The sequence below is a fragment of the Salmo trutta genome, chromosome 17, assembly GCF_901001165.1.
Source record: "Salmo trutta chromosome 17, fSalTru1.1, whole genome shotgun sequence".
In the NCBI taxonomy this organism is placed as follows: domain Eukaryota; kingdom Metazoa; phylum Chordata; class Actinopteri; order Salmoniformes; family Salmonidae; genus Salmo; species Salmo trutta.
The window spans coordinates 33,183,606-33,205,514 of record NC_042973.1 but is presented as its reverse complement, the minus strand read 5'-3'; the positions used below and the strand labels follow the sequence as shown (position 1 = coordinate 33,205,514).

At 43.8% G+C, this 21,909-nt stretch overlaps 1 protein-coding gene across 4 annotated transcripts; it reads right to left on the bottom strand.

Moving 5' to 3' along the window:
- Positions 1 to 6,817: 6,817 nt before the first annotated feature.
- On the bottom strand, positions 6,818 to 20,267 carry LOC115152072 (cadherin-related family member 5). Of its 4 annotated transcripts, none has more exons than XM_029696570.1 (19): positions 20,233 to 20,267; positions 18,893 to 19,026; positions 16,521 to 16,727; positions 16,019 to 16,096; positions 14,594 to 14,650; positions 14,030 to 14,232; positions 12,832 to 12,888; positions 12,638 to 12,730; positions 12,430 to 12,516; positions 12,205 to 12,315; positions 11,822 to 11,992; positions 11,634 to 11,724; positions 11,442 to 11,548; positions 10,325 to 10,525; positions 10,089 to 10,220; positions 9,897 to 9,975; positions 8,587 to 8,780; positions 8,449 to 8,469; positions 6,818 to 8,318 (listed from the first exon to the last, which is right to left on the bottom strand). In XM_029696570.1, exons 3-19 carry the CDS (start codon positions 16,606 to 16,608, stop codon positions 8,052 to 8,054), a joined length of 2,037 nt encoding a protein of 678 aa, XP_029552430.1. In that variant the 5' UTR covers positions 16,609 to 16,727; positions 18,893 to 19,026; positions 20,233 to 20,267; the 3' UTR covers positions 6,818 to 8,051. The 4 variants fall into 4 exon arrangements, with proteins under 4 accessions (XP_029552430.1, XP_029552431.1, XP_029552429.1 ...); XM_029696571.1 differs by lacking the exon at positions 20,233 to 20,267 and adding an exon at positions 20,190 to 20,222; XM_029696569.1 differs by lacking the exon at positions 20,233 to 20,267 and having other exon boundaries at positions 18,893 to 19,119.
- Between the last annotated feature and the right edge of the window lie 1,642 nt (positions 20,268 to 21,909).

Here is a 21,909-nt window from a genome sequence, read left to right as displayed (position 1 = left end):
GCTAAAGTCTCCAGTCATCTAAAATGATGTAGAATTGCATGAAATGCATTTATAAAGGCCACATTTTTTCAGAACCCTAGGCTAGAAAACATTTTCCCCATGTGTGCAACATCTGCAAGCACCTCTACTCTACTGATCTATGCCAGTATGCAAAAGCGATGATAATACATGCAATGCTTTATTATGAAGGAGATTTTTTATCATGTGTTTTGGTACCTCAGAGCACCCTCTCGGGCTCACTTTTTGTTCCTGCACTCAATGAAAACTCTCTTACACCAATCCAATTTGTTTTAATTTAGTAGTAGATTTAATAAGAATCAAGTACCTTTACCTTAATCTGACAGAAAAAGAGAGGAAAAAAACACAAATGAAGTCATGGCAAATTTGAAATGTTTTGTTCATGTAATATTAAACATGTATCGCTGACTAACCCCGTCAAATATGGTTAACAGCAAAAACATAAGCAATACAACACTTCTTCACAAATCTATCATTTCACTCCAGCCTGTGTGTGGTGTGTGTGTTTCTGTTCAACCAAACAAGAATTTCTGGTTTATCTTGTCAGAACAGAAATTACAGGATTATGTTTTAATGCTGTTATTGCATCAAATGGTTGTTTTATGCAACCGAATAAGGGGTTGTTAGAACACTCATCTGTGTGTGTTGTACTGAGGATGGGCCTCTGGAAGATGTACGATGTCTTTTGGTGATACCTCGTTCCAGAGCATGAGTTAATGTTTCTGTTCTATAAGGTACCAGGGAGAGATGACTCCAGGGACAGACCCTGGTCTCTACACAATGAGATGCTGTCTGCTGTGAATTACAAGTATCTTGCATACTAATCTTAACCTTGTAACCCATTCCATATATCTGATTCAACGTGCTGGCATCTTGCTGGGGTCCTCCAGCTCCATGGCTGTACTCTCTTATTTGCTGAAGTATAAAAGACTCTGCTTCCCTCATCAGTGGCTCCATCTCTGTTGAGCGAAGTGCCAGAGACACACTTGGGCCCATCAGGCAAACTGCTGCAGAGTTTGGATTGAAGTTGCCAGAGGATTCAGTTTGCATGCGATGCTCTCTCGCATTGAATTCCGGAAGACATTTGCCAACTGTTTTGCAACAGTAGTTGACTGTAAGTGTGCCTCAAGGTTGAAAAGGCACGACACCACATAAGACAGTGACTTGCTGTCAGTTTTAAGTTGGTCAGTGTGGATTGTGAACGGTTCCAACAACTTCACAAGCTGCTCTAGCTTGGCCATGTTACTGGTCAGTAAGTGGATTGCGAACAGCTCCAGCAACTTCACAAGCTCCTCTAGCTTGGCCCAGTCACGCTCCGTGCTCGTGCTCAGATTTCATCCTTGTTAGCTAGTGATAGTGATGCAACAGCTAGGTCTATTTGAAACATCGGCATCTACTGGCAACATTTACCCGCAAGATTCAGAAGCTTGAAAATCCTATTAGAAAAAAAAGTTTCAAAACCCCATTAGATTTTTGCCCAAAGTTTAGAAGAAAAATGATAAATATACGTTTTATCTCAATCTCTTCATTCAAAGACTTAGTCATGGACACTCTTACTGACAGTTGTGGCTGCTTTGCGTGATGTATTGTTGTCTCTGCCTTCTTGCCCTGTGTGCTGTTGTCTGTTCCCAATAATGTCTGTACCCTGTTTGTGCTACTACCATGTTGTGCTGCTGCCATGTTGTGTTGCTCCCCTGTTGTTGTCATGTTGTGTTGCTACCATGCTGTGTTGTCATGTGTTGCTGCCATGCTATGTTGTTGTCTTAGATCTCTCTTTATGTAGTGTGGTGTTGTCTCTCTTGTCGTGATGTGTGTTTTGTCCTAAATGTTTATTAAATGTATTTTTGTTTTTAATCCCAGCCCCTGTCCCCGCAGGCCTTTTACCTTTTGGTAGGCCGTCATTGTAAATGAGAATTTGTCCTTAACTGACTTGCCTAGTTAAATAAAGGTAACATTTTTAAGTATGTTGAAACACCTTTGGCAGTGATTACAGCATTGAGTCTTCTTGGGTATGACGCTACAAGCATGGCACACCTGTATTTGGGGAGTTTCTCCCATTCTTCTCTGCAGATCCTCTTCAGCTCAGTGAGGTTGGATGGGGAGCGTCGCTGCACAGCTATTTTCAAGTCTCTCCAGAGATGGTCAATCGGGTTTAAGTCCGGGCTCTGGCTGGGCCACTCAAGGACATTCAGAGACTTGTCCAGAAGCCACTCATGCATTGTCTTGGCTGTGTGCTTAGGGTCGTTATCCTGTTGGAAGGTGAACCTTCACCCCAGTCTGAGGTCCTGAGCGCTCTGGAGCAGGTTTTCATCAAGAATCACTCTATACTTTGCGCCGTTGATCTTTCCCTCGATCCTGACTAGGCTCCCAGTCCCTGCTGTTGAATAACAACCCCACAGCATGATGCTGCCACCACTATGCTTCACTGTAGGGATGGTGCCAGGTTTCCTCCAGACGTGACGCTTAGCATTCAGGCCAAAGAGTTCAATCTTGGTTTCATCAGACTAGAGAATCTTTGTCATGGTCTGAGAGTTCTTTAGGTGCCTTTTGGCAAACTCCAAGCGGGCTGCCATGTGCCTTTTACTGAGGAGTGGATTCTGTCTGGCCACTTTAAAGGCCTGATTCATGGAGTGCTGCAGAGATGATTGTCCTTCTGGAAGGTTCTCCCATCTCCACAGACAGCCTCTGGAGCTCTGTCAGAGTGACCATCAGGTTCTTGGTCACCTCCCTGAACAAGGCCCTTCTTCCCCAATTGCTCAGTTTGGCCAGGCGGCCAGCTCTAGGAAGAGTCTTGGTGGTTTAAGAATGATGGAGGCCACTGTGTTCTTGGGGACCTTCAATACTGCACTATTTTTTTGGTACACTTTCCCAGATCTGTGCCTCGACACAATCCTGTCCCGGAGCTCTACGGACAATTCCTTCGACCTCATGGCTTAGTTTTTTTCTGACATGCACTGTCAACTGTGGGACCTTATATAGACAGGTGTGTGCCTTTCCAAATCATGTCCAATCAATTGAATTTACCACAGGTGGACTCCAATCAAGTTGTAGAAAAACCTTAAGTATGATTAATGGAAACAGGATGCACCTGATCTCAATTTTGAGTCTCATAGCAAAGGGTCTGAATACTTATGTAAATAAGGTATTTCTGTTTTTTATTTTTAGTACATTTTTTAAGCATTTCTAGAATCTTGTTTTCACTTTGTCATTATGGGTAATTGTGTGTAGATTGATTTGAAAAAAAATGTAATACATTTTAGCCTGAGGCTGTAACATAACAAAATGTGGAAAAAGTCAAGGGGTATGAATACTTTCCGAATGCACTGTATGTGTTTAGATAATGTGTCTTGCGTGCAATTTAAAATGTTGCATCAAGAAGTAGGGGACTGGTGCGTGGCAAAGAAATGGTGTGTCTCTCTCCAGAATGCATGCATATGTACTAAAGTGCCCATTTGGCAATGTCTGATTGTCTTAACTCACCACATACCCCACTAATAAGCCGAGCTCAGTCATTTTTCTTTGCCTCACACAAGTCAATGAAGCCATTGCGAATGATAGTTACTCAGTATTTGAAAAATCTTTCCAACACTCACGGCCTCGATAATCACATAATATCATTGTGTGCATATGGCAGAGGCTAGTGCTTTCGCCATAGTTTAATTTTAACTTTTATATTTGTATAATTTTACTTCAGATTTGTATGATTAAAAACGTCACAATAATTTTAAGAAAGAAAAATTTTAATATGGAAATGAAATTGTTTGACAAAAATGTGCATATTAAAATAATCTGAACTGGCACATTACATTTTAGTCATTTAGCAGACGCTCTTATCCAGAGCGACTTACAGTAGTGAACGCATGCATTTATTTTTTTTATTTTTTTTGTACTGGCCCCCTGTGGGAATCGAACCCACAACCCTGGCGTTGCACACACCATGCTGGCGTTGCAAACACCATGCTCTACCAACTGAGCCACAGGGAAGGCTGGTAGAAATGGTAGGATAAATTATAAGCTTCCCTAAATTTGAAACTCATGAACTCAGTCTTTACTATGGTCTTTACTATTACAACCATTCAAAAAATTGTCAGCGGACAAGCTCGTGCACACATAGCAGGTCCTGTGAAAAAACATGCCCGCCTATGGAAATAAAAGGTCCAACTGATTTGTTCTGCTGCTGGCCCTGACTATCCATCTTTAATTTGACCTGCTTCACAGTCTAACACTATACCACATGTCGAAAGATAAAAACACCACACTTTTTGTGCGCAAAGATGTTGTCACTGGGTGGAGATTTGATGTTCTAATTCATCTATACATTATCGGAGAACATTGACAATAAGCTACTTTTGTTCGTAAGAACCTAAGGATTAATTTGACCCCCCCTCTTCTCCAGACTAACGGACTGTGAGTCACAGCCATCTTGAAATGGGCTCATGGGTGTGGCTTTCACATTTATGGCTTTATGGCTGCCCATATATGGTACTAAGTCGTACCAAAGACTGTATGGTACGGCTGGATAGGAGACACCCTGTATTGACTAATAGGGGCTACCTATTCAAATTTTAGATGACATTGAATAAAACAGTTATTGAAGGTCCCCTATTGGGTGGACCTTACATGTAAGTGGTTAAAAAATATAATTTGGTTGTGAAGTAGGCCATCCAAAAAAGATTAACCAGTTCAACAACGTGGTAGGCTATTAAACATGGACCTACCTGATAAGCTGCAGCTGTGTTAAAAAAAAGGCTTTTTCTCTAATCTATTGATGATCAGATTCTTCAGTTGTAACTGTCTCTGTTGTGCTCACATTTTACAGTTGATAGACTCCTCTTTTCTTTAACAATAGCCTATATAGAAATCATACGTCGCTGGTGCTTCTGCAGGCTGTGTCACCTATTTCTTGATCGACTATCAACATCTCTGTGCATTAGTGGTGAGGTAGGCTAAATAAGTACAACAGAATAGGCCCAATTAAAATAACAGTGATGAAGGAAATGAAAAATGCTGGGCAGAGCAAGCCCAGAGCACTACTGGTGCAAAATCAGTCCGTCCAGCCATGTATGCTATTTTTTATCTAACTCGAGTTGTGTTCTGATTATGAGGGGGTCCCTGATGATTTTGCTAAAGTTTAAGAACCCCTGGTTTAGTTACTCTCTTAGAAAAAAAGGGTTCCAAAAGGGTTCTTTGTCTGTCCTCATAAGATAACCCTTTTAGGTTCCAGGTAGAACCCTCTGTAGAAAGGGTTCTACATGCAACGCAAAAGGGTTCTTCAAAGGGTTCTCCAACGGGGACAACCAACATACCCTTTAAGGTTCTAGATAGCACCTTTTTTTCTAAGAGTGTGGTCTGATCTTTCTAACCCTTGTAGTCATTCTCATTGTGGGATTGTGGGAATCCACTCTGGATGGATTCCAATAGGAATTAAACATCACTTTGTAAACCATCATAATGTGACTTGATGCTGGTATTGCTTTAGTTTATGCTTGTCACCAGTCTCCAATACATAGCGATGCCTGGTCACCAGCAAAAAAACAAAAAACAAAAGCTGGTCACCAGCGAAAATACAACAAAGGCTGGTCACCAGCGAAAACACAACGAAGGCTGGTCACCAGCGAAAACACAACAAAGGCTGGTCACCAGCGAAAACACAACGAAGGCTGGTCACCAGTGAAAACACAACGAAGGCTGGTCACCAGCGAAAACACAACGAAGGCTGGTCACCAGCGAAAACACAACAAAGGCTGGTCACCAGCGAAAACACAACGAAGGCTGGTCACCAGCGAAAACACAGCGAAGGCTGGTCTGCCATTGAATACACAACAAGGGCTGGTCACCAGTGAAAATACAACAAGGGCTGGTCACCAGTGAAAATACAACAAGGGCTGGTCACCAGTGAAAATACAACAAGGGCTGGTCACCAGTGAAAATACAACAAAGGCTGGTCACAAGCGAAAACACAATGAAGGCTGGTTGCCCAGCAGAACCAACTAGACCAGACCAACCAGGTCAGACCAGCTTGACCAACATCGCGCTCCAGCAGGTATATCTCACTGGTCACCCCCAAAGCCAATTCCTCCTTTGGTCGTCTTTCCTTCCAGTTCTCTGCTGCCAATGACTGGAACAAACTGCAAAAATCTCTGAAGCTGGAGACTCATATCTCCCTCAATAGCTTTAAGCACCAGCTGTCAGAGCAGCTCACAGATCACTGCACCTGTACATAGCCCATCCAACTACCTCATCCCCATACTGTATTTATTTATTTTTCTTGCTCCTTTGCACCCCAGTATCTCTACTTGCACATTCATCTTCTGCACATCTACCATTCCAGTGTTTAATTGCTATATTGTAATTACTTCGCCACCATGGCCTATTTATTGCCTTAACTTACCTCATTTGCACTCACTGTATATAGACTTTTTGTTTTCTTTTGTTCTACTGTATTATATTATTACTACAATCTTCGTTGTGTTTTCGCTGTATTATTGACTGTATGTTTTGTTTATTCCATGTGTAACTCTGTGTTGTTGTATGTGTCGAATTGCTGCGCTTTATCTTGGCCAGGTCGCAGTTGCAAATGAGAACTTGTTCTCAACTAGCCTACCTGGTTAAATAAAGGTGAAATAAAAATAAATAAAATAAATAAACATCTAACAAGCACTGACCAGCATAGACCAGCATGGACCAGCATGGAACAGCTTGAAATGTATGCTGGTCTGTGCTGTTTTTTTCATCAAGGATCACAGGGGTGTTTTAGTTCAAACTAAAGAAGAATGGTTATAGGGGTTGACAATAAACAGATGCACGATACATATTTATTTGTAAGTAGGTCTATACACAGTATGCAAGAGTCCATTCAATACAATACGAACAACAACACAGCAACACAACAGACTCAAGTCATAGGCCAATGTTACAAGTGAAGTGTAGCCTATATCTCAGACACATGGCCTGTTGTGTTGTGTTTCATGTACACTTGGTTGAGGCAAGTCTAGGATGTTCCGATGTCATCAGTGTACTGTATGTGTGTGTGTTTATGTGGGCGTGTTTCAGAGCGTTCCGACATCTTTGGCCTCAGCAACTCACCAAAGATACTTTTAGTTAGAGAGTGTTGCTGGGTTACTGTCTAGCTCTCCTTTGATTGGCCCACTGATACTTCCTGCTCGGTATTACAGGGTTGAGATGATTGACTCCCCTGTTTCAAGCTCTCTGTTTCGCTCTCCAAATGACCCCCCTTTCCTTCCATATAATCACTGTCTCTCTCGACCCCTCCCTTGTCTCCCTCCATCCATTCCATCTTTCTCTCCACTCCGTTGCCATTCTCAGTCCCCTCCTCCTCTCCACTGCTGGGGGGGATCTCAGTAGTGATGTCATTGTCATAGTCTGTTATCAGGAATGTGGGCTGTATGCGAAAACAGAGTCTCATCAGCTCTTCATCCTCATCATCATCACTGGTCCTGATGGCCTCTTCATCCCCCAGGAAGCAGTCATCATCCCCAATGGAGGCTGTCTCAGGGCTGTGTGTGGAGGGTTTGTACTCGTCAGGGTACCCTGGTGGCCCTACCTGCTCTGGGGTGCGCGTTGTCAGTACAGGTATGTGTGCCTGCCCTGTAGTGGGTTTAGGTGGGGGTGTCCCAACGCTGTCCTGCTCTGGACAGGGTGGAGTAAGTAAAGGTGTGTGAGTATCTCCTGTACACTCTGGAGTGTGTATTGGGTCTGCAGTAGGTGAAAGAGGGAGAGGTATGATAATTGAGGTAGGAGGTGGGGTGGCGTGAGGGGGTGAGTTGATAGGAATGGGAGGAGGTAAAGGTGTGTGTACCTGTTGTTGGGTAGGTGAGGTAAGAGGGTGGGTGTCTTTAGGAGTCTCTTCTACCTGAGTGGGTGTACCTATCGCTTCTGCAATAGGGAAAGGGTGTGTATGTGAAAATCTGTCTGTAGATAAAGGTTCATCCATCTGATTTGGGGTAGGTGTGGGGAGTGTGGGGGTGTTAAAGCTAGAGTTGTCCAAGGGTTGAGTGGATGTTGTGAGTAGTTCAGGTGTGGTGGTTGTAGCAGGTGTATGGGAGGAGTTGGGTGAAGCAGGGCAATGACTGGGGTCTGTAGGAGTGGTGCTGGGTAGTATAGGCTGGATGTAGGTCATTGAGGGTATAGCTATAGGTAAAGCATTGAGTGGAGAAGAGTTGGAGTCTGCAGGACTGTAGATGCTCTGATTGCCCAGTAGCTTGGAGGTGGAGCTGCTCAGACCCTCTTTTTTTTAATTTCACCTCATCCAGAACTGGCATGGGACTACTGTGACTCACCTGGGGAGAAAAAACACACACACATCAACATGGCTACACTATGCCCTGTATGACACATACATACACACACACACACACACACACACACACACACACACACACAAAGGGGCTGAGAGGAGGAGAGACTCACCAGTTGGAAGCATTGTAATCTCTAAACCAGCAGGGGAGAGGAGACAGAGAGACACACGGGTCAGAGCACAGGACCAGAATGTGTAAATGTTAGAACTTTAAAGGTTAGGGGTCAGGGTGAGGTGTCAGTGTATCTCACCACATTGGGGTGCTTCCCCTGGGCTATACAGCCCCTGTCCTCTGGGTCCTTCAGTCCTCTGTATCGCTGGAGTACATGCTGCAGTGCATACAGAGCGCAGCCTAACAGAGTCAGCCCCAGGATGACCATACCCATAGCCTTGCCCACTGCACAGCTACCAGGAAGAAGCCCATCCCCCAATTGGCCCTGAGGGACTGCACACACACACACACACACACACACACACACACACACACACACACACACAGAGAGATATGCACTAAGTGTTCAAAACATTAGAAACACCATTTATACTGACTCTAGACACAGGCACACCCACTCACATACAGTCATCATATACGCTGCTGCTACTCTGTTTATCATACATTGAACGTACAAAACATTAGAAAACATTACTAATATTGAGTTGCACCCCCTTTTTCCTTCAGAACAGACTCAATTCGTCTGGGCATGGACTCTACAAGGTATTGAATGCATTCCACAGGGATGCTGGCCATGTTGACTCCAATGCTTCCCATAGTTGTGTCAAGTTGGCTGGATGTCCTTTGGGTGGTGAACCATTCTTGATACACACAGGAAACTGTTGAACGTGAAAAATCCAGCAGAGCTGCAGTTCTTGACACACTCAAACTGGTGCGCCTGGCACCTAATACCATACCCCGTTGAAAAAGCACTGACATATTTTGTCTTGTCAGTTCACCCTCAGAATGGCACACACACACAATCCATGTCTCAATTGTCTAAAGGCTTAAAAATCCTTCTAAGGATCAAACCCTTTTTGTATGTGCAAAGTTTTAGACTGATCCAATGAAGCATTGCATTTCTGTTCAAATGTTGTATCAAGACTGCCCAAATGTGCCTAATTGGTTTATTAATACATTTTCAAGTTCATAACTGTGCACTCTCCTCAAATAATAGCATGGTATTATTTCACTGTAATAGCTACTGTAAATTGGACAGTGAAGTTAGATGATCAAGAATTTAAGTTAACAAGAATTTAAGTTTTCTGCCAATATCAGATATGTCTATGTCATGGGAAATGTTCTTGTTTCCTACAACCCAATGCTAATCGCATTAGCCTACGTTAGCTAACCATCCCGCAGGGGACCCACCGATCCTGTAGAGGTCCCCTTCATCTACACTGATTGAAGTGGATTTAACAAGTGACATCAATAACAGGTCATAGCCTTCACCTGGATATGCCTGGTCAGTCTATCTCATGTTTTGTACACTCAATGTACATACAGACACTGATGATGAACTGCAAAGCAAGTATGACCACACAGATTCCAATTGTGTGTGTGTGTTACCTGTTTGTCCTTCAAACAGCACTTCCACCTTTATGAGAGCCGTGTCCATTTCACCTGACTCCAGATCCACAGCCACTACCTGCAGGATATCATCGTCATTATCATCAGCTTCATCAATGCAGCTTGTCCATCCTCAATAGAGAGTAATTACGTTGTTCTCTGGTACTACTCTTCTGTCCAATCAAAGCCCACCTTCAGACTGTGTGTCTGTGATGGCCGTAGCTGATTGGTCCTGGCAATCAGAAGCCCCTCCTGTGTGATGTGGTAGAACTGTGTGTGATTGGACGAGGACCTCAGGGAGTAGTGCATCTTGGGATTGATGCCCTACCAATTGAGAGAAGAGAGAGTTGAAGTTACAGAATATAACACTATGCATGTCTAGCTGTGTGTATGTGCGTGTGTGTGTACGTGTGTGCGTGTGTGCATACATCAGAGAAGTCCCTGTCCTGTGTCTGTATCAGCAGCACAGTGTTGCCGTAAGTGTTGACCAGTGAGGCAGGGCTGTTGCCTTCGATGACAAAGCCACGGTATTCAGCCCAACTGAACTGGGGAGGAAAGCGGTTGACAGCCACAACACGGACCACCACCGTGGCAACTGAGTACTTCCTAGGGTCATTCCTCTGGTACGCCTGAGGAGGGGGAGAGATTTTTCCATTATTAATGGTTTTGTTCAGTCTCCATACTCGTTTATACACTCAGGGGACAGTTTATTAGGTACACCCATCAAGTACCGGGTCGGACCCCCTTTTACCTCCAGAACATCCTGAATTCTTCAGGGCATGGAAACGTTGCTCAATTGGAATCAAGGGACCTAACGTGTGCCAGGAAAACATTCCCCACACCATTACACCACCGCCACCAGCCTGTACCGTTGACACCAGGCAGGATGGGGACATGGACTCTGCCATCAGCATGATGCAACAGGAATCTGGATTCGTCGGACCAGGCAATGTTTTTCCACTCCTCAATTGTCCAGTGTTGGTGATTGCGTGCCTACTGGAGCTGCTTCTTCCGGTGTGGTTGGCTGCTGCAATAGCCCATCCGTGACAAGGACCAATGAGTTGTGCATTCCAAGATGCCATTCTGTTCACCACTGTTTTACTGCGCTGTTATTTGCCTGTTTGTGGCCCGCTTGTTAGCTTGAATGCTTCTTGCCATTCTCCTTCGACCTCTCATCAACGAGCTGTTTTCGCCCACAGGACTAACACTGACTGGATACTGGATTTTTTTGTTTGCCGCACAATTCTTGGTAAACCCTAGACACTGTCATGTGTGAAAAGCCCAGGAGGCCGGCCATTTCTGAGATACTGATACCGGCACGCCGGGCACCGATGATCATACCACGCTCAAAGTCGCTTAGGTCACTCGTTTTGCCCATTCTAATGTTCAATCAAACACTAACTGAATGCTTCAATGCCTGCCTGCCTGCTTTAAATAGCAAGCCATAGCCACGTGACTCACTATCTGCAAACCATTTTTGTGAGCGGGGTGGTGTACCTTATAAACTGTCCACTGAGTGTAAGTCTGCATAAGTGTGTGTCTCACCATGACTTGGAGGTGTAGTGTGGGTGTCTGTAGTCTGTTCTCTACTCCTCTTGTCAGACGCACCTCCCCTGTCAGCTCATCCATCACGAAATGCCAGCTATCAGCCCCTGATAACATGTAGCTATCTATGTTATCAGCTCCTAATATTATATATATAATATTATAAAGCTAAATGATGTGTGTGTGTGTTACCTGACAGGATGCTGTAGCTGAGAGGTGTGCTGAGGCCTCTGTCTCCATCTACAGCATTGATTGGCCCAGGAGAGAAGTCCAGAAGAACGTCCTATAACAGAGACAACATTAACACAATACATCAGTCCCTAACTGCTAACCACCGACACCTACCACCAACACCTACCACCCTAACCCTGGTCACTAACCTGTTCGCCTTCTGTGATGTTAACCATGTAGATGGGATTGGTGCAGATACGATTTGATTGGTCGTTGGAGAGGGGCGTGCACGGCAGGAATTGTGGGTACTGGTCGTCTCTGTCCAAGATATTCAGGGTCAGGATAGCACTGGTGTTGAACTTCTCTGCAGTGTTCATCTCCTACACATACATAAATACACACATACACACACACACGCACACACACACACACACACACACACACAGACCGTATCAGACTGAAACAGACTGGTTGGTGGTTAGGAACAGTTCCAGTCATGCAATCTGATTGGTGTGCATTATTCACAAAATATATCATGCAGATTGTAGGCGCAGCCAAACTCTTTCTGTAGCAGTAGGTCTATTTAGTATACCAAAGCGGATATGGTGATCTCCAGTTGTGTTTTGGTCTCGTAGTCTAGAGGCTTGGCCAGTATCACCTCTCCACTGTTAGGGAGATCCACTCTGAAGTAGGCAGCATCAGGCTGGAACAGAGACCACCCACAAATACTGTACACACTCATTTAAATGCACAACATTATTGATGCAGTAAGGAGAACTGGTGTATATTTATGTATAAAACGTTATTAATACTGTACCGAGGTCTGGTCGATGGAGTACATGATGGTGTCGTCATCTGCATCTGTGGCCTGGACTTTAAACACCACTGTATTCACCTCAGCCAGCTAGACATCACACAATAGTCTGTTCAGTGTGTGTGTGTGTGTGTGTGTGTGTGTGTGTGTGTGTGTGTGTGTGTGTGTGTGTGTGTGTGTGTGTGTGTGTGTGTGTGTGTAGTTTACTTACCTCACTGATGCTGCAAGGCTGAATGGTGCTCTCCACAAACTCAGGAGTGTTATCATTCTCATTCAGAATCTCCACCATGATCCTGTACTCACTCTGAAACACTCACACATACACACATTTAGAAGATTGGGATCCATAATAAAATCAATGTGGTAAAAGGGACAAATGTATTTCCAGAAATTAATAGTCTCTACCTGCACAATGTCCTCCTCATAGCAGGTCAACGCTGCCATCAGGACTGGGCCCTGCACCTGAAACACACACACAAATACACACGCACACACACACACACACACACACACACGCACACACAAATACACACACACTTCATATCTACACAGCAGGTTGGCAATTATTGTCATGAATCTTGGCCTGGAGGGAGTTCTGCAGAGAGGTCACTAGCAGCCACAAAGTCATAAAATCTGATTTTAAACCTAACCCTAATCTTCAGGGCAAGATTAATGCAGGGCCTTACAGGGGCACAAGTCATAGAGGGCCCAAGAGGCAAAAAAAGAAAAAAATTTTTTTTCCAACCATAGGAGCCCGCTCTCAATGTTCAAAATACACCAGACAGCATAATTTTGCCACAGAGGATCCATAGTTTCTAAAACAAAATAACTGTGGATTAAGTTTTATCATAAACACATACAGGAAAAATAAAGGAAACACTAACATAAAGTTTCTTAAAAGGGTGTTGGGCCACCACTAGCTGCTAGAACAGCTTTACTGCTCCTTGGCATAGATTCTACAAGTGGACCTAAACCATGCAAGGAAAATGCACCCCACACCATAACGTAATCTTCGTATTCTTCATTTACTCAAGTGTTTCCTTTATTTCGTCAGCTACCAGTATGCCTACAGTCGGGAAGGCCGCAATTTGGGCAGCATGCACGCCAGATATACAGCTTGTTGCATAGTGGTCAAATAGACATATACACACACAGACATAAACCCATAGAAGGGTTTAGGAACCTATTACCCTGGCAATATGACTGTTAAACTCATAGGTACACTCATGAGTACACTAACAATGGCTGTCTGTCCTGATTTGAATGGAAACTACCACCTATGATTTCTTAATCTGGCCCTGCTAATCTTAACCCTAACCTTAACCACACTGCTAATCCTAATGCTTAACCCTAACTTTCAATTAAGACCAAAAAGCTACTTTTTGTTTTCATAAATGTTAATAATTTAGCCAATTTTGACTTTGAAGCTGGCCCATCTTGCAGAAATCGCTCAGTTCTACGTCCAGAGCAAGATTCATGATAATAAAGGTCAACCTGAATCTGCATATGACCCTGCTGTGTGTTGTTGTTTGAGTCATGTACCAAACCAAGACCAAATCCTGTCATCATTGTGACAAAGTAGCAATAACATTTTTAAGATTACCTCCCGGTCCAGAACTCTGTCCAACGGGGCCTTGAGTCTGATGCTCCGCCCTTCCAGGAAGAACCAATCAGCATCCTCCCCAGTTAGGCTCCAGACAACATCATTGGCTGTCAGCCCTGTGTTAAGCTCAATAATAAGTTCTCCCATCATGCTGTTCTCTCTAACCGTGGAAAACACATCCTGGCCCTCCAGACATGGGTTCCCTGCCAATCAGACAAGTCTATGATTAGCACAGTAGCCAATCAGACAAAGTGCTGAGCCTTTGAGATATAAGCCAAGTAGGAAGCACAATTTCTGCTGACAACAAACACCTTGTAGGTAGATATTTAAAGGTTGTTTCAGCTAATGGATTTAATCAATAAATACATGAATTCCGGCAAATCAATAACAGAACAGCCTACAAGAAGGTGTGCCAACCCTGCTGAAAAAAACTGCACAGACCAGCATACATTTCAAGCTGGTCCATGCTGATCAAGCTGGTCTGACCAGCAGACGTGTAGTGGAGGGTATACGCAGGTATACGCCGTATACCCACCTTTTTTTGTTGGTATTGCGGATACTCACAATGCTTATCAAAGTAGTGTGGTGTAGTGGAGGTATGCAGTGTGTCAATGAATAAGGCTGAGGGAACAGATTAGAATGTTTAGCTTAAAATGTTGATAAACTATAATTTCTTCAAATTTTAAGCGCAGCAATATGTACACAGCAGTAGGCATAGTCGCAAATGTTCCAAAATGCAATTGGATGCAAAACACCATTCTAAAATGCGCACAGCGCATGCAAGCGGTTTCATGTACAGAGATAAAAATATCCGTAGAAATTTTGAAAAAAGGGAGATGCAACAACTATCATTGGTTGCTAATATGACTAGGATAATGCCTTTGGCTGCTAGACAATGACAGAAAGTTGATTTGAAAACCAATAGGCATACACACACATATGTACAGTGCCTTCGGAAAGTATTCAGACCCCTTGACTGTTTCCACATTTACAGCCATTACGTCCGTATTCTAAAATGTATTCACTAGTTTTTTTCGCTCAAAAAACAACACACAATACCCCATTAGACAAAGCAAAAGCAGATTTTAGCAAATTTATATACATTTATGAAATAATAATTGCTGAAATATCACAGCTATTTTCAGGTCTCTACAGAGATGTTTGATTGGGTTCAAGTCCGGGCTCTGGCTGGGCCACTCAAGGAAATTCAGAGACTTGCCCCAAGCGTTGTCTTGGCTGTGTGCTTAGGGTCGTTGTCCTGTTGGAAGGTGAACCTTCTCCCCAGTCTAAGGTCCTGAGCGCGCTGGAGCAGGTTTTCATCAAGGATTTCTCTGTACTTTGCTCCGTTCATCTTTCCCTCAATCCTGATTTGTCTCCCAGTCCCACAGCATGGTGCTGCAACCACCATGCTTCACCGTAGGGATGGTGCCAGGTTTCCTCCAGACATGATGCTTGGCATTCAGGCCAAAGAGTTCAATCTTGGTTTCATCAGACCAGAGAATCTTGCTTCTCATGGTCTGAGATTTGTTTAAGTGTCTTTAGGCAAACTCCTTTCCAAATCATGCCCAATCAATTTAAATTTACCACAGGTGGACTCCAATGAAGTTGTAGAAACATCTCAAGGATGATCAATGGAAACAGGATGCACATGAGCTCAATTTCGACTCTCATAGCAAAGTATCTGAATCCCTATGTAAATAATTTCTGTTTTTTATTTTTAATAAATGTGCCCAAAAAAATTCAACCTGTTTTTTCTTTGTCCTGGTATTTTGTGTGTAGATTGACGAGGGAAAAAATTACTCATTACTTTGGGCCCCTAGGGCCTGTATATGTGTGTGTGTGTGTGTGTGTGTGTGTGTGTGTGTGTGTGTGTGTGTGTGTGTGTGTGTGTTTTCAGTTTTTTTTTCAGCAGGGAAGGAAGAAGCTTAGGGAAACGTGGTGATGGGTGTATTTGCCATAAACATATAAACGTACACTACAATTACTTACAATTTTCTTGTCTCACAGTTTGGTCACCACTCCCGTCCTCCCAAGGCAAGACATCTTCTACAATTGTATAGGGATGCCCTGCATGAACCAAAACAGCTAACTTTTACACACAGATTCATTGGAAACTCAGTCTAAATTAAATTAAAGTACTTACAAATTCGTAACATATTGCACAAATTAAAATTTGTATCATATCATACGAAATGGATGGTGTTGTACAAAATTGTGCACAGTATTCGGGACCCATTTTGGCTTGTGGGTGCTACTTTCAGTACTACTAGCTAAAAAGTATATACAAAACTTCTGGAACGCATCTTTAATTACGATGTGGAACACTGACAGTCCAACAGGGTCTCATTCAATAGTTCTACTTGTTCACAAACACACACACACACACACACCATTCAACTGAAAACTGTCCTCCCTCCCTACTTGGGTTTTTGTCTTCTTCTATGAGACAGTCAAGGTAAGATACTAATATGGTTGTGGTGATGGGTCTTACCTGTGGCTTTGAGGGGACTGAAGAGGAGTAGTGTGGACCAGAGCAGGACTCTCCACCTCCACAGACAAGGCCTCTGAGGCTGCATCATTACAGCCTCAATCCAACACCAGGTCTCAATCACAGCCCCTAGCCCTGGATCTAGAACCTTCCTTAGCACAGCTCCATGCTCCGGGCCCAGTCCCAGCCTCTCACACCACAACCCCTGGCCTGGAACAGAGAAAGATACGTGTGGTAACGTAAGAGCCATTTTGTTGTTTAACAACAAATAGTTTTGCCACTGATCAATGCTAGGCTATCTGTGGCTAGCTAGCAGTATTAACATGTCTGTCACTGAGCAATGCCAAGCTAACTACGACTAGATAGCTGGCTGTATTGTCATTGGTGAAACTTAAGTGACTGATGCTAGGCTAACTATGGCAAGCTATATGTCTGTATTTACATAGGCAAGCTGTCATTGAGCAATGATAGGAAAGCTACAACTAACTGACACAGTGGCCACTGAGCAAAGGTAAGCTAACTATGGCTAGCCAGATGTCTGTATTGACAAGGCTGTCACTAAAGAATGCTTGGTTAACTATGGCTAGCTTGCTGTCTGTTTTATCATGGTGGTCACTGTGACTAAACAACGCTAGGCTAACTACCTAGCTTTCTGTATTGACATTGCTTGATTGACTGTGGGCTTGTGCCCTCAGTATCCCTCACCTTTTCACATTACACTTTATTCAGTGGCTAATGTTAGCATTGGGCTCATTGGAATTCCTGGTCCTGCTTAACTGATCAAGTTAAGGTCTTTACTGAAGCTGTAATTAATGTTTAGTTTGGTGGAGTTAAGCGCTAAGGATCAGGACTTTAACACACTTATACACACTTGCATGCACACACGCACATACAACACAGACACACACAAGTAAGTGGGATTTTCTTCAGCTTTCCCTGTCTGACAAACCACCTCACCTCTACCCATCCCTGCTCCCCCCACCTCAGCCCTCCCTGAACCCCTCCCCTGCTTGACTCTGAGACAGACAACCACCCTTCACCCTTCCTATAACCCTCCCTCTCTCCACTGACACAGCAGTACCTTCTAGATGTGAATGGGTTATTGCCAGGTAAGTGATTGAGAGTCAAGTAAGGTGACAAATCAGGTCAGGATAAACAACATTGTCAGATCTGTAGAGTATTTAAAGACACATATCCATTCCTGGAGTATAAATAATGAATCCTGTCTTTTGGCTGTGCTGCCAACAAACCTCCTTCCATGGGGCTTGGTTCTGGTTCCTGTCAGGGTTGGGGATCACTCCATTCCATCTCATTTGCATCAAATAAAGCATCCATGAGTAAATTTGAAATCACGCTGAAATGACAGTCCCATTCCATTTAATTCAGATCTTTAATCTCTTCTAATAAGGGCCCATTCTCTAGTCCGCTCGCCCTCTGAGAACCTAGAAACACACCCAGTAATACACTAACAACGGACCAGCAATACCATCCCGTTACCCAACTACACACACACACACACACACACACACTATGCATTGTCACTTTACCCCTACCTACATGTACAAATTACCTCAACTAACCTGTACCGGTACTCCCTGTATATAGCCTCGTTATTGTTATATCATTTTATTGTGTTACTTTTTATTTAAATGTTTTACTTTATTTTATTTAGTAAATATTTTATTAACTATATTTCTTGAACTGCATTGTTGGTTAAGGGCTTGTAAGTAAGCATTTCACGGTAAGGTCTACACCTGTTGTATCCGGTGCATGTGACAAAGCAATTTTGATGAACTCCAAAATATTACCCTGCACACACACACACACACACCATTTTCCTTGCTTTACTATCCTTGTGGGCACTTTTGGGGTATTCCGGTACCCACAAGGATAATAATACAAGCCCCTCCCCCCACACACACATACAGACACACCACCTTAACTTTTGCTGACTGACCTTTCGGTGTTAGATCATCTGTGGGTTATGTTCTTAATGCCTAGAGAATACAACATATCTGCTGGACGGACTGTAGGAACACACATACACACACAGCCTTCCAAGCTGACCCTGGGAGTGTGTCCTCACAGCAATAAGCACACACTAAGAAACATAAGCACAGATACACAAGCAGACACCACCAAACGTACAGAAAGAAACACGGACGCAAACACACACAGCACTTGAACTCTCTCAAACACACCAGACAGCAGCTTAAAAGGCATTTCCTGAGGATAACTGTCGGCTCAGCGGGAGGGATTTACCTGGTGACAGTCCGATAACCAAATAGGATACTTCGAGAGCACTAGCCAATCGAGGTGCCTAGAAAGATCATACTAGAACAACATAGAGGTTAAAGACAGGAGTCAAATCTCACCTGACTATTCCCTTTTGACTTCCTGCACACACACCTCTGGGATCCCTGGTGGTTGAATATGGTTTCCATCGGGCATTACAGGTCCGGGATGTGGTGTGGATATAAAGATGTTGCTGATTAAGCCTATTGATGATCTAGTCACAGTGGAGGCAAGGGGCACACTTCTTATTAGTGTGTTGTTTGAGCCAGTGTGTGAGTGCGTCAGATGTTCAAGCTTTAGAGAGAACATGCTCTTCGCTAATCAGGCTTGACAAGGAATTACCAATCAAACATAGGCTTTTAACCCTGACACCCCCACCCCCCTTCACTACACACAAACACAAACACACACACACCAGACCAAGAGAGAGAGAGGCAGAGAGTAAAGCCTCTTTCCATTTCTCTCTCTCTCAATTCAATTCAAAGGGCTTTATTGGCATGGGAAACATACTGTATGTTTACATTGCCAAAGCAAGTGAAATAAACAATAAAAAATTAGTGTCAAAAGGATAGAGACCTTTCAAATGTCATATTAAGGCTATGTACAGCGTTGTAACGATGTGCAAATAGTACAAAAGTGAAAATAAATAAACATGCATATGGGTTGTATTTACAATGGTGTTTGTTCTTCACTGGTTGCCCTTTTCTTGTGGCAACAGGTCACAAATCTTGCTTCTGTGATTGCACACTGTGATATTTAATCTCATAGATATGGGAGTTTATCAAAATTGGATTTGTTTTCGAATTGTTTGTGGGTCTGTGTAGTCTGAGAGAAATATGTGTCCCTAATATCGTCATACATTTGGCAGGAGGTTAGGAAGTGCAGCTCAGTTTCCACCTCATTTTGTGGGCACACCCACACCAGAGCTGAAGACCGGCTTAAAGCTTGTTGGCTCATGGAGGTCTTGTCTAGGATGTGGTTGTGGCTGCCTGGTTGGTCAGGTAGACTCACAGCTTTCAGGCAGATCAGATGCTGGCCCCTTCGAGGGGTACAACTGATAACAGGACCTTTGTGTCTGCACAGCTAAATCAATGGTGTACATTTAACTTTAAAGGTGTAAAATGTACACTAATTTCAGTGAAGATATGAGTCCCACTGTACTGGGGTTAAAATAACAATTTTGAAAATGTTAAAGACTGAACTTTGTTGCAGTGTTGCCCATTTAACTCTTAAATGTAAGCATCGCCTTTGGCGCTAAAGGTTGCACGTTCGAATCTACTGATAGAAAGTTATTTTTTCAAAAGAAATTCTGAGCCTATCCCAAACCTTAACCCTTACATTAACCATTCAGAGTTAATTCCTTAACTTAACACTAACCTTAAAAATTCAGAGTTAATGCCTAAACTTATCCTTTACACACTTTGATCTTTGAGAGTATCTCTACTGCTCCTGCTGTCTCTAGAGAGTTGAAAACAGCAGGTCTGGGACAGGTAGCATGTCCGGTGAATAGGTCAGGGTTCCAGCAGGTCTGTGACAACAGGTCTGGGACAGGTAGCACGTCTGGTGAACAGGTCAGGGTTCCATAGCTGCAGGCAGAACAGTTGGAACTGAAGCAGCAGCACGGCCAGGTGAACTGGGGACAGCAAGGAGTCATCAAGCCAGGTAGTACTGAGGCATGGTCCTAGGGCTCAGGTCCTCCGAGAGAGAGAAAGAAAGAAAGAGAAAGAGAGAATTAGAGAGAGCAGATTTCAATTCACACAGGACACCGGAAAAGACAAGAGAAATACTCCAGATGTGGCAGACTGACACTAGCCCCCCCGACACATAAACTACTGCAGCATAAATACTGGAGGCTGAGACAGGAGGGGTCAGGAGACACTGTGGCCCCATCCGATGAAACCCCCGGACAGGGCCAAACAGGTAGGATATAACCCCACCCACTTTGCCAAAGCACAGCCTCCACACCACTGGAGGGATATCTCCAGCCACCAACATACCATCCCGGGACAAGGCCGAGTATAGCCCACAAAGATCACCGCCACGGCACAGCCCAAGGGGGGGCACCAACCCAGACAGGAAGACCACGTCAGTGACTCAACCCACTCAAGTGACGCACCCCTCCCAGGGACGGCATGGAAGAACACCAGTAAGCCAGTGACTCAGCCCCCGTAATAGGGGTAGAGGCAGAGAATCCCAGTGGAAAGAGGGGAAACCAGCCAGACAGAGACAGCAAGGGCGGTTCGTTGCTCCAGCTTTTCCGTTCACCTTCACACTCCTGGGCCAGACTATACTTAATCATAGGACCTACTGAAGAGATGTGTCTCAGTAAAGACTTAAAGGTTGAGACTGAGTCTGCGTCTCTCACATGGGTAGGCAGACTATTCCATAAAAATGGAGCTCTATAGGAGAAAGCCCTGCCTCCAGCTGTTTGCTTAGAAATTCTAGGAACAATTAGGAGGCCCGCGTCTTGTGACCGTAGCGTACGTGTAGGTATGTACGGCAGGACCAAATCGGAAAGATAGGTAGGAGCAAGCCCATGTAATGCTTTGTAGGTTAGCCGTAAAACCTTGAAATCAGCCCTTGCCTTAACAGGAAGCCAGTGTAGGGAGGCTAGCACTGGAGTAATATGATCAAATTTTGGGGTTCTAGTCAGGATTCTAGCAGCCGTATTTAGCACTAACTGAAGTTTATTTTGTGCTTTATCCGGGTAGCCGGAAAGTAGAGCATTGCAGTAGTCCAACCTAGAAGTAACAAAGGCATGGATTAATTTTTCTGCGTCATTTTTGGACAGAAAGTTTCTGATTTTTGCAATGTTACGTAGATGGAAAAAAGCTGTCCTTGAAACAGTCTTGATATGTTCTTCAAAAGAGAGATCAGGGTCCAGAGTAACGCCGAGGTCCTTCACAGTTTTATTTGAGACGACTGTACAACCATCCAGATTAATTGTCAGATTCAACAGAAGATCTCTTTGTTTCTTGGGACCTAGAACAAGCATCTCTGTTTTGTCCGAGTTTAAGAGTAGAACATTTGCAGTCATCCACTTCCTTATGTCTGAGACACAGGCTTCTAGTGAGGGCAATTTTGGGGCTTCACCATG